The sequence below is a fragment of the Pygoscelis adeliae genome, unplaced genomic scaffold (assembly GCF_000699105.1).
Source record: "Pygoscelis adeliae isolate BGI_AS28 unplaced genomic scaffold, ASM69910v1 Scaffold467, whole genome shotgun sequence".
Classification (NCBI taxonomy): domain Eukaryota; kingdom Metazoa; phylum Chordata; class Aves; order Sphenisciformes; family Spheniscidae; genus Pygoscelis; species Pygoscelis adeliae.
In genome coordinates this window covers 529,568-541,346 of record NW_008825253.1, presented here as the reverse complement: position 1 = coordinate 541,346, position 11,779 = coordinate 529,568, and the positions used below count along the sequence as shown (strand labels likewise).

General features: G+C 52.1%; 1 protein-coding gene across 2 annotated transcripts; it reads right to left on the bottom strand.

Moving 5' to 3' along the window:
* Positions 1-553: 553 nt before the first annotated feature.
* HAGH (hydroxyacylglutathione hydrolase) lies at positions 554-11,576 on the bottom strand. Of its 2 annotated transcripts, XM_009329382.1 has the most exons (10): positions 11,532-11,556; positions 9,734-9,764; positions 8,083-8,264; positions 7,540-7,604; positions 6,553-6,670; positions 5,382-5,490; positions 4,316-4,419; positions 3,743-3,844; positions 3,190-3,269; positions 554-2,631 (listed from the first exon to the last, which is right to left on the bottom strand). In XM_009329382.1, the coding sequence occupies exons 3-10, from the start codon at positions 8,185-8,187 to the stop codon at positions 2,532-2,534; spliced, it is 783 nt and encodes a 260-aa protein (XP_009327657.1). In that variant the 5' UTR covers positions 8,188-8,264; positions 9,734-9,764; positions 11,532-11,556; the 3' UTR covers positions 554-2,531. The 2 variants fall into 2 exon arrangements, with proteins under 2 accessions (XP_009327657.1, XP_009327658.1); XM_009329383.1 differs by lacking the exon at positions 9,734-9,764 and having other exon boundaries at positions 11,532-11,576.
* Positions 11,577-11,779: the final 203 nt, after the last annotated feature.

The following is an 11,779-nucleotide window of genomic DNA, read 5'->3' as shown; positions in this document are numbered from 1 at the left end:
GCCTCTCCCACCGCCAGCGTGCTAAAATGAGAGGGAGGAGGCTCTCCCATCCCTGGGAGGGTTTTGGGGTGCCGGCTCCCACCAGGCGCCGGGAACATCGGCGACACAGGATGGTACAGACGAGTCCCGGACACTGGCGCAGCAGGTCGGAGCTCCAGGGACAGCCTCCGACCCGCTCCGGCCCAAAAAGCACCCAAGGTGCCGGGCAGGCGGGAGCAGAGCCCTGCCCCGGCTCCTTTCCCAGCCGGGCACAAGCCCCGGTCCAGGGCCGAGCGTGGTCCCCCGAACGCCACTCGTGAAGGAGGGAACGGCGCTTGCCTGAGCAAAGAGGGGACAGGCGCCGAACGCGCTCCGTTCTTTAAAAAGGAAAAACAGAGCTGTGACTCCAAGACCTTGAATAAAGCCCTCAGAGGTTCCCAAAATGCCACCTGCTTCCCCCGCCCCAGGACTGGGTAAGAAAGATGCTTCCAGTTGGTTGACTTCAATTGCTAGTACAAAAAAAAAAAAATAAAATCATGAGTTAAAGAACCCCCTCCTTCCAGACCGCCCCACCGATGCTCGGTTCACAGCTGCTCTTTATTTGCTCATGTCACACAGTACAGTCATGCTCCGTCGTAGCAGCACAGCGTTCAAGTTAGGAGGCGGCGAAGTTTTAGGTACCACTTTTCTTTCCGAACTACATAAAATTTACCTTTTGAAAGCAAACAGAGAAACGGTGCTACCCCGACTCCCGCTCACACGCTGCCATTCAGCGCGTTGGTTGGAACAGCAGACCCAAGTTACACCCGTGACGCTCAGGCGGTTACAGACTCCATCGTGGCGTTACTTACCAACGTGAACTGGGGAGAGGGGGAGAAACCGGAACCAAAATCGTTTGAATCTTTTGTTAGTTTCAGCTGCAACACATTTGTCTGAAAATCTCTTGTACTTGAGCAGGTCTGCAGTATGCAGCCGAGACCAAGAAACAAGGAAGAAAATACGATTAGGAGGAAAATGCATTAAAGACGCAGATGCCAAGCCCACGAGGCTGGGTCCTGCCACCCTTCACTCGCATCTCTTTTGTTTAAAGACACCGAGCTGGAGGATGGAAAGCGCAGGAGGGGGTGACCCGCTCGCTGACAATCTAGATTCATTTTCCCCCAAAGTTCGACACGCTATTCCCCGTCAGAAAAACAGCCCGAGGGGAAGTTCCCTCTCCGCAGTTCTCAAGCTGGCTGCAGGCTGGGCTCATACAACGCTAGCCCGAGAACAGAGACGGCTTTTAAGCCCCATGGACCAACCACGGAAAAGAAACGTGCCACGCTAATGTGGTTTCTCAGGGGGTCGGAGATCTGAGCCCTGTTTAATCTGGCGATACGTGGACACCCTCACCTCATTTATAACGTCACCTCGGTGGCCTTTCCAGCAGAGAGGAGAGTCCAGGCAGAGGCTGCAGGGTGGGTGATCGGCCCCAGCAGCGCACAGCGTCTGCTGTACCTCCGGCCCGTAAGCTGGAGCCTCCCAGGCCCAGCACGGCTACGGCCAGCGCTCACCAGCACGGCTGCTCTCGCTGGGGAACAGCACCCAGCTAATAAACGCTCGTTTGCCACGTTACTCACAGCAAGGTACAAAGCAGCTGTTCTGGCTATGGGCAGCAGCAAGGCATCTGTCGGAGGAGTCTCATCGCTGCTCAGCTGTTAGACACGCAGTTAGTCACTAGGTAAGTGGTTTCTTCTCAGGATTTTGAACCAGCAGACAAATCCCTCCTTCGTTTGTGTGGTACTAATACAAGTCACATACAGATCACACGTAAGAGCAGTAAGCAGGTACACGCGAACAGGCTTAAGTTAAGAGTGAAAGGGTATAAGCAACAGTGCAATCTCTAAGCCAGCATGCTGCCTGGAAAAGTTACTGCAGCCCACGGCAGGGAACGTCAGAGAGGAGCAGAGAAGAGAAAAGGTGGACAGTCCCCGTGTGCCGCTCCCAGAGCCAGGCCCAGAGCCAAACTAAGCCCTGAAGGGGCGGCGGCAGAGCAGGTCTGTCACCGAGAACTGGTTTTAGTGGAGCCCGAAGCGACAGACTCAGAAGCGTTTGTTTAAGTAGCAGCATGGAAGAAAAGTTCAAATCTTCAGCTGGCAAGGTAGTTACTGCATTTTGTCTCTGTTTTAAATGCAGACATCTCGGGCCCCAGACCCACTGTCTGCATTCACACCAGGCTCCTACAAAAATAACAAGAGCTTTTTCCTAGACCAAAAGGTTTGACCCTTCCCCACCCCAGACTCTGAGCCACGACCCAACACTTGTAAAATGATCTGCATGTGACACGCGTGACAGTTTGAGAGCCAGCAATAGAAGGATAAATATTCTTCATCATAATATAAATATGCTGTAGAACATCTCAACAAGGGCAAAGTGCTTTTTTTTTCCTTAATTAAAACAAAACAAAAACCTAAATATGACTGTCTCAACCACAACAGAAGGTTCAACTCCTAAAACATCTGAATGGTCTAAATTACACTTAAACTGACATTAAAGTGATCCAGGCAGAGTGCTCAGTCCTTCGGGACTCGGAAGTTATCCTTCTCTTTCCTGATGGCCCCCATTGTTCGGATGGGGTCGGTCTCTCCAGCGTGCTGCTGAACTGTCTTCTCCCTGCCAGGAGGGAACACCGGGGACAGCAAATGCAAAGACTGCAAGGTAAAATCTCATATATGAAGTCACTACTATCACGTTCCACCTGCATCAAGGGGAAATGCTGCACTTAAAGATCAAAGACTCGGGGCTTTGGCACAGGCTTATCAGCTCCCTTGGTTTAAACGCTCATTGGCAAGAGGAAATTGCAAACGCTCTTGTGCCTTGAACAGCATCTTTGGCCGCGCCCGTCTGCCAAATTCTGCTTGATGAAGGAACATAATTACACAAGAAAGCTTGATCTGTCTCCTGAGTCAGGGACTTCAGCGCTGGCAGAGATGCTCACCACAACCCTTCAAATTTCACTGCAGCAAGCTTCTGCCAGGACAGCAAGTACATTTTATTGTGCTTGTTCTTGGAAGGCAGGTGGTTTAAGGAGGGTCTTGAAAGCATCACAACAGGAATGTGCGAGGCAGGAGAGTAATTCTGAGCTTACGGCTCTTTTTTTGGAGACCTCCTCCTTCCTACATCCCCCCTCCAAACACAAGGACTGTTCCCACACCCACATCTCCTCCATACCTCACTCGCATGAAGGGGTTGTACGTAAACTCTTCTGCAATGGTGGAGGGTATGGTCGGCTCACCACTGTCATACTTTGCCTGTAACAAGGGAGAGATTTCTGCTTGACGAGGAAAGTTTTGGTGAACAAGAAATGTCCTGTATATTAATGACACAGGGTTAGTGCTGCGCCTAACGGCCTGAGCTGCTCCTCAGGCCAGGCCCTTGCCAAGGGCCACACACACACCCAGACAGACAAGCACTGAGGTGCACAGGGAGAGACACGGGACAGAGCTGACCCTCCCAGACAGACGTACACATCAGCCTGTAATTATACCAAGAAGTTTCCAGGGAGGGTCACATCTCCACCAGACAGCAAACCATCTTCTCTGGGCCACACGCAAACCCTGTTCCCCAAAGCACTGCTCCCCAGGACTGCAGGTCCTGGCTCTGAATTCCCTTCCCACAGCCTCTCTTTCCCCCCACCACTGTCCTCTCTCCTCTACCTCCTCGGAGAGGCTCTGCCTCCATGACAGCATCCAGCAAGTCCTAGGGACAGGACGATCCAGCTTACCTTGGCCCAAGCAAGCTTTTCCTGGACAGTGACATTATTGGGTTCAACATGTCGAGCAAACTTGAGATTGTTGATCGTGTATTCGTGACCGCAGTAAACTCTCTAGGAAGAGAAAGGAAAAGCGACACTGGGTAACTCCGAAGGTACAAAGGTGGAGTGCCGGGTACCATCATCAATGTTATGGCACAGCACGAACAAGAGAGTCAACCCTCCAGGACACACGACACTCTCCACTGGAGACGCGCACAGGAGAAGTGCCAGGAGTTATCGGCCAGTACTATCTGCCAGTTTAACAGCAAGCCTGATGAAAGAGCCCAGGCGTCCCAGCCCTCCAGCCCTTGTTTTAATAAGCAGCTTTCCCCACAAAGCACAAACGTATTTGGGGTAGGTGTTTCCTTCCCAGAGGACACCAGCTATTCAGCATCAAAGACAATTCCTGATGTAAGCACTCATTCCTTCAACACATGAGAAATTCTCTCTTTGAACAACAGCATTATTAGGACGACAGTTTCTTTGATGTCTGTGGTAGTTTCTGGCCGGTTAACGTACTAGCACAAAAGGAGAGGTTCATACCGTTTTGGGGTCCAAGCTGCCCAAAACCTCGATCAGCGCTCTGTACATTTCCTCCGGGGTTCCCTCGAAGAATTTCCCACAACCGGCCACAAACAGTGTGTCACCTGCAAGGGAGGCGTGACACGGCATCAGGACCAGACAAGGCTCCTCACACCAAAGCGTGAGCCCACGGTCCCCGCGGGCTCAGTCCTGCCATCGCTGTCCTCGCTGCAGCTCAGCAGAAGGCACGGGGAGAGCCAGGCTACACTGCTGCCCCACACGGGCTCAGTGCTACGTAAACCCACGCGGCGAACGCAACTTCTAATGCAGGAGACCCCACAGCCTCGCCAGGCAAACCATGCCAGCGCCTCCCTACCTGTGGGCAGTCTGCTGTCCCCTCTTGTCCTTTCTAGAGTGGACAAGGAACACTTGTCCTCTTTGGTATGAAGTTGAACAAAGATGAGTCGCCTCTGCATTTTCTCCCCAGAGCTCCCTAAAATCTTGCCTAAGCCATGACTTCTTCCATGCAGCAGCTGGTGCAAGCTCTGGAGAACGCCCGTCGGGAGAGGGATGACATGGCAGCCTGGGCGCAGTCTCAGGGAAGGGGGAACCCTACTCTCCAAAAGAGGATCCAGAACCTGGCTGTCAGAGATGGAGCACCAGTCCTCTCTTACTCCCCCCCTTTCTTTTCTCTCCATATTTTTTATTTTTTTTTTTTTACAGATCTGAGTACAGATATATGGAAAAGCAACAGGTTTTGGAATCAAGCCACAGCTTGGCCTGAGACAGTAAACCAACAGCTCGTGTTTCAAGAAAGAAAATGCTAGATGTAGGACTCATCCAGGGCTCGCTCTTGACGTTGCTTGCAGGGTGTCCAGCACTGCTTTACAAACCCAGAGGGGTTTCACCAGTTTCATCTACAATTACTACTTGGTAGGACTCGGAAAGGGGGCAAGATGTGGAAGTTAATCAGCTGCGCTGGCAGTAAGGGACGAATGCACATCCAGAGTCAGGAGCACACAGGCAGAGGGGTAGCTTATTTCTTTGCAACACAGACTGCCGGCAATGTAACCTCCCAACTCCTCACCTGTAAAAACAGCAGGTGGCTCGGAGCTATTTGGCTTAGTCACATAATAACAGATGTGTCCAGAAGTGTGACACGGCGTACAGAGGCATTTCACATTAAGAGATCCCACCTGAGAAGAAGGCAGAAGACTAGAGCTTTAGCTACTGTTTGCTAGCATTTGTATGGTTAGAAAAGAATCGCAACTATTACAATGGTCCTACAGGCAAATTCTCACATAGCTGGCCAGTAAACATCAGCTCCGCTCCTGGGAGAGTCCAGCAAGAGAGTTTTACGGCAGGGGCTTGGAAGGGAGCCGTTTCCTCCTAGCAGGTGTTGCGACAAAAAGAACTGCCAGATTCTTTCATTTACATGCAGAGTGACTCAGCGTCTGGTTGGCAGCAAGAGCAAACAGATCCAGAGCAACACAAAATCCTAAACAAAGTTAATCAAGTGTAAAGAGCTCCAAACAAAAATGAAGCTGAAGGGAAGAAGTGGATGACGCTCACGAAAAGGGAAGGATTAATCACATTCATGAGGCCCAGGGGACGTTTCCCCCACAGCCCTAGTTTGCACACCTTCCCATGTATTTCTGTGCTCCCTTCCTTGCTGCTGCCCCTCCCAAAGGTGCGCCGCAAGACTAGCGGCGACATTCACGCCAGCCTGCACGTTTCACAGCAGTTTCTGTCATCTGCCAGCTCGTACGTAAACAAACAGCTAGGTTCCAACAAGGTTTGCTGCTGTAGCTCTGGAAAAGCAATGCAAGCAGCTAGCACTGCTGGCCCACTTTTCTCTTCACCCTGTATTTCAGCCGTCACTCAGAGAGGACCACTTGAATTTGTTCAGTGCTAACTAGGCAGAGCGTAAGCCCTGTCCTTTCACACGTCGACAACCCGAGTTAAGGCAGCTCTCAGGGAGCACGCGGACACCCAGCACGCCCCAGGCAATGCAGGTGTCTGAGCCATGCCAATGTTCTCATCAACGAAGTATCACCGGCCAAAACGAGACAGAGGGGTTATGGTTCACAGGGCTGGAAAAGGCCAAAAGCTGTAGTTGAACTATCAACTACGTCTGAGAGATGTGAAAAGAGCCGTGACCACAATGTTAACTCAAGTTGGACCACACCGGTCCGGCTCTAAAGCTGTGACACAAACGGGAGATGCCCCAACCAAGTCCTGCAGCTCACTCCCTTTACCTTGAGTGACGTAAGGTGAGACACTTTCTGTGTCAGTGCTCCGACTCTGCTGTCTCCCCCATACACACGCAACCCCGTCTCCATCTTTACGAGCTTCTCATTTCCTCCAGCGTGGTCCCTGGAAGGTCAGAAAGATGGATTTGGGCAGGGATGAAGACAAATTTATTGTAACTCACATTGCAATGGTAACCTCCAGGAATCACTTCTGATCAGCTGTTCTCCCAGTATGTAACACCGTCCTCATATCAAAGGATATGCCACATCAACACGAGTGGAGATAATTTCTCCAGTAACTAGGGCAGGGAGAGGGGGGAACAACCCCCCCCAGTTCATACCTAGTTGGGAAACACCAGCCTTAGGGACTCACAGTCAAACTAGGACAGGGGGAGATTGGGATAACTGGGAGGTATGTAATTCAGTGTCCCACAAGACACCACGGAGCAGGCACACAGATGTCCAAACAGCTCAGCATTCGCTCGCAGTGCTGGTCCTGCCAGATCAGGGCTGGCTCTCCAGCCGCAGAGGTGGCTCCACTATGACCCACGGGAGAGGTTACTCAAGTTCAGCACTGCAGAACTCCTACAGCAAAACATGCATCATTACGTCCCTGGCAGAGTTAATCTGCAACCCAGGTAATCCTCCCACAACTGCTGACTGTGAGTAGCACGCCTTACAGGCATGTCTTAGCACCTCAGTATGAGCGTGCTCCCTCCTGCACTCCACAGCTGCCTTCACACACATTTATTTCACTGGCCACCTGGAAGAAGTCAGCATTTTAAAGGTTAAAGGCACTGACACGCAGAGCTTGCAGTCTAGACAATGCTTCTGGTCATAGCAAGCCCAAGGGAACACTTCCCGAGCTCTGATCCTTCTCCTCACACCTAAGCTCCTGCTTAGAGAAGACCAACTTGATCCAGAAAAGCAACAATTCTCGACTGCTTGTGTTTACGCAGAGGAAAGAGGGATCTCACCAGAGCAGATAGTTACCAGTGATGATGTGTGGTCAGGACGGTGGTCAGCTTCACGCCATGCTTTTTGACTGCATCCAAAACCTGCAGGCACAGGGCACAGCAAGAGCATTACAACTCGCATGAAATGACTTAACAGCACACCCGGTGCCTGGCGTAACCTGGACACAACTGCTCCAAGGTTCGAGAGCCACACCAGCAACTCTGCAGAGAGCTCATCCCTCTCCAAGTCGTAGTTACAGATCAGGACACGAGGTCTCTCCAGCTAGCCATGACTAAGCCCTCAGTCCCATTTCCTCGTCTCTGCACTACATCAAACTAAGGGCAAAACCCCAAAATCAGGTCAATAACCCTTGAAGTCAGGGACAAGCTGCCTGAGCCCAGAAGCAGAGTGCCTTTGAAGCCTTGTCCGTACCTATGCATGGCCAGTATTTCCTGCCTTTCCCCCATGCCTCAGTCAGCGTGTGACTAATTCTCTCGTGGACGTGCCAGCCTGGAAGGATCTCCCAGGGCCGCAGAGCAGCGAGCACCCCGCTTCACAAGGGCAAGGAGACAGCATTACCTTCTGGGGCTGCACAGGATCAACTATTGCAGCCTCCTTCGTTTCCTCATCAATGAGGAGGTACATGTAGTTGTCTGTGAGGGCTGGGAGCAATTCCACCTTCATGTCGGCTTGTGTGATCGTCTTTGACTTCCTCCGCTCGTGCTCCGTGTGCAGGAAGACAGCTCGCAGCTGCGCTGGACCTGGGGACCCCAAAACCTCAGGTTAGCCCAGGGAGGGGAACAACCGGACCAGAGCACAGCAGGTCCCACAGCCCCCGAGAAGGAAGGGTATGGACAGCCCAGCCTGCCTCCTTCAGAGGAAGAGGAGAGAAGCCACCACGGGACAGAGCGTTAGTGCCTGTCTGTGTCACCTTGTGCCCCACAGCACGGAAGGCTCTCGGTGCCCTACAGCTGCACCAAAGAAGGACGGGACACTTTGCTCCCAGAGATGTGCTCCTGCGGGCAAAGCGCTGCACCTCGATTGGAGAGATGATTTCAAGGGGCAGGAAAGCAGAATGGAGAGGGAACAGCTGGGCAAAGGTCAGCCTGGGACAGTGACTTTGCAAAAAAAGCACAAAAGGCCATGTTACAGCCAAAAGACAAAAAAGAGGGGGGGGGGGAGGGGGGGGGGGGGGAAAGAGAAATACAGAGATACACACACCACTACAACAGACGTATCTGGTTCATTACTTAGGGAAAATCATATCCTGCACAGTGCACGGAGAGAAGACGGGCTCTCTGTGTGGAAGGCAAGGCTCCCCGCCTGGCCAGGTACCAGGGCAGGTTTCTTGCTCACGGGCTGCCTTGATGCAACAGCAGTGCTTCCCTATTTGCTTTTGGTTAAATGTTTAATCAGATCCAAGAAGCAAATCTAATTCCAGATGCAAATAACCTGGGCTCCACTGTTCAACTCTCAGATACTCAGTTCTTAAAGAAACAACCAAGCCCTAAGAGGCTCTGCCACAAAAAAAAAAGGAAGGGAAACAAAAAGGACAAGGTCTTCCATCGCTGGGGCCCTGCAACTCAGGCATGGGTCCATACACGTGCAGGGAAGGAGGTGTCAGTCTCTGCAAGTCAGAAATCGGTTGTCTGAACGCCCAAGGCCCTCGCACACCACTGAAGGTGACGCTTGGTCTGAACTGTGCTGGCTCAGCCACTGTTTCATTTTGCGCCACTGACTCTAGCCCTAAGGTGCTTGGCCACCTCCATCAGTGCCAAAGGGAGGGGTCACCACGCTCGTAATCAACCTGCCCCACTCTCCCAAAACAGGTCAGTCCTGCCCACCCCTGATAAGAGCCTGCTTTAGACCGAAGAGGCCCCACAGGCTGGCTGCAGCCAACACGGACAGCCCCCCCCGCAGCTCCACGGGCCGACGGCACCAACAAGGCTGCAAAACCGAGATCCAGGTTCTGACGGGGGCATGCTGCTGTGGCGGCTGCTGCAAGCCCAGGCCCACGGCAGCAGGAGCTGTAAGGTCCCTCTGGTACAACTGTCCTGCCCAGAACTCTTTCTACCTCCACCGTCTCACTTGCTCATGAGGGAAGGGAGGTAAGGAGGGGCGATGGTAGTAAAATCAAACACAGTGCTGCAAAGAAAACCCCAAGGCACAACAGTACATGCACTAGGTATTTGACGGTGAAGGCACGTAGTATTGAGAAAAGCATCCATACCTGCCAAGCGTTCCTCTGGAGCAGAAGAGTCCTTTCAAAAAAAGAACAAAACAAACAAACAAAAAACCCCCCTTACTATTCCTTGATAGGGGAAAAAAAAAATCAATTGCTCTTTAACTGCTCCCTAACATGAAGCACTTTTCTTTCGGATGCTATCAGTCACAAGAGCTATATATACTGCATGTTTGTTTGCATGCTAGACACTAACTGGAAAAAACAAAAAACAAAAGAAAACACACACAACCTCAAGTTCAAGTCAAAGGAATTATTCACATACTTAAAATGCTTTCTTCCTATGAACCATTTCTAACCTTGGCCATGATCCCAAAGTCTCTTTGCGTGTTTAATTCACAATTCTCGCAAAACAAACATGCTATACCGCATAAGGAAATGTTTTCCAAAATGTAATTTAAACAAAGGAATGAGAAAACATCCACAAAGTAGAAAACTCGTTCTGAATTCCCATCTGCAGCTAAGCTGCACCTTTCCAGCCTCCCAGTCGGCGAGCAGACCAGAAGCGCTCTCACGCACGCCCAGCGCTGCTCTTACAAGGGTGCGTTCTCAGACCCTGTTCCGCTCAAGGAAGCTCCCCAAGCAATGCGTAATCCCTGCCCTCCCCTAGCACTAACAGATCCTTTCAGGACCGCTGTAACGCACGCAGGTCCGCTCCAAAATTAATGCCCGACGACTTCATTTTCACTCCGTTTTGTAACGCGTCCCTCCTGACTTCATGCCTGAAGCAGAGAGGGCTGGGGAGAGCAGAACACCAGCAGCCTTTGAATCACACGCTTCGGCTGTCTGGAGCGGTTCGTTAGTGCAGCTTGAGTCGCCAAGAGAAAAGGGTTTGCAGATGGGAAGTGTTAATGTCATCACATAAATGCATACGTGCTGGAGACTGAAGGCAAGCAGGCAGCAGCACAGTTTTAACAGTAGGTTCCCTCAGAAAAGGGGTGCTTCATACGTTTTCTCCATAGCGTTTTGTTTTACTCTTTTTATTACAGAAGAGAGTGGAAAATTCTTATTTCAAACATGGCTGTCACTCAAAAACAACCGCACATAAATACTCAGATGAACGTCCCTGCCTTGCCTCGTAAGAAGAAACACTACGTTCACTTTCTACATACCCTGCACACAGATGATTTTTGGATTCCCAGCGAGTTTGTGGCTCCACACGATACCGAGCGAGTTGGCTCCACAAACCCCAGGTAACACCCACTCCCGCTTGACTTGCCCACCTGGCACACACTGCGGGCGGCACAGCCGGGTCCAGCCAGCGTGGGCAGGGCACGCATCCACCCACTGGTGGAGCAAAGCCCACGTGGAAGGCGCAGCACCCACCCTGCAACCTGGGGAGCTCAGGAGCTGCTAGTTACTCGGTTTGACGTACTTGTTCCCAAGATAGCGTCAGGGCTTCCAAGCCTGGCAGTTAACTCCGATGAATTCTCGCCCATTAAGGCCAGGTCTTAAAGTGGGAGTGATGCAAAAGGCCTCTGGCAAGTCTTCCCAGAGACGCTGTGAAGCTAAAAGCCCAAGCTCTAGTTCAAGGAGACGCTTTCAGAATGTAGGCCTTAAATTTAAATGCAGAGCTTAAGACAGTTTTGGCTTTTTTGTTTACATCGCAAATACAGTCTGCCATCCATCAAGTCCGGTTTAAATAGAAGCCCCCATCCCCCAAGCCCTCCTCCCAGAGCAATAACCAGCGCTTTGGCAGCCCAAAAACTCCACTGGAACCTCCCAGATGGGTTATTGATAGGAACAGCCACCGACAGAGACAGGCTCCAGCTGAGCAGATACTGACCTACTTGGGGCTGTGAGTCAGCTTAAAAACCTCGGCGCACCCCTGAGCCGGGAAACGAGAAGATAAAAACCACCGTCAAACTTCCGAGCTGGGGGGGGGTGCCGTTGCCAGCCGGGCTGAAGCCCGCCGCCAGCCCCGGGGCCGGGTGCCTGCAGCCGCCCAGCTCCCCGCGGGGCACGGCTGGGCGGGGGCGCAGCACGCCCCCCCCCCGGTCCCAGCCGCAAGGGGGGGGGGGGATTGCCCGCCCC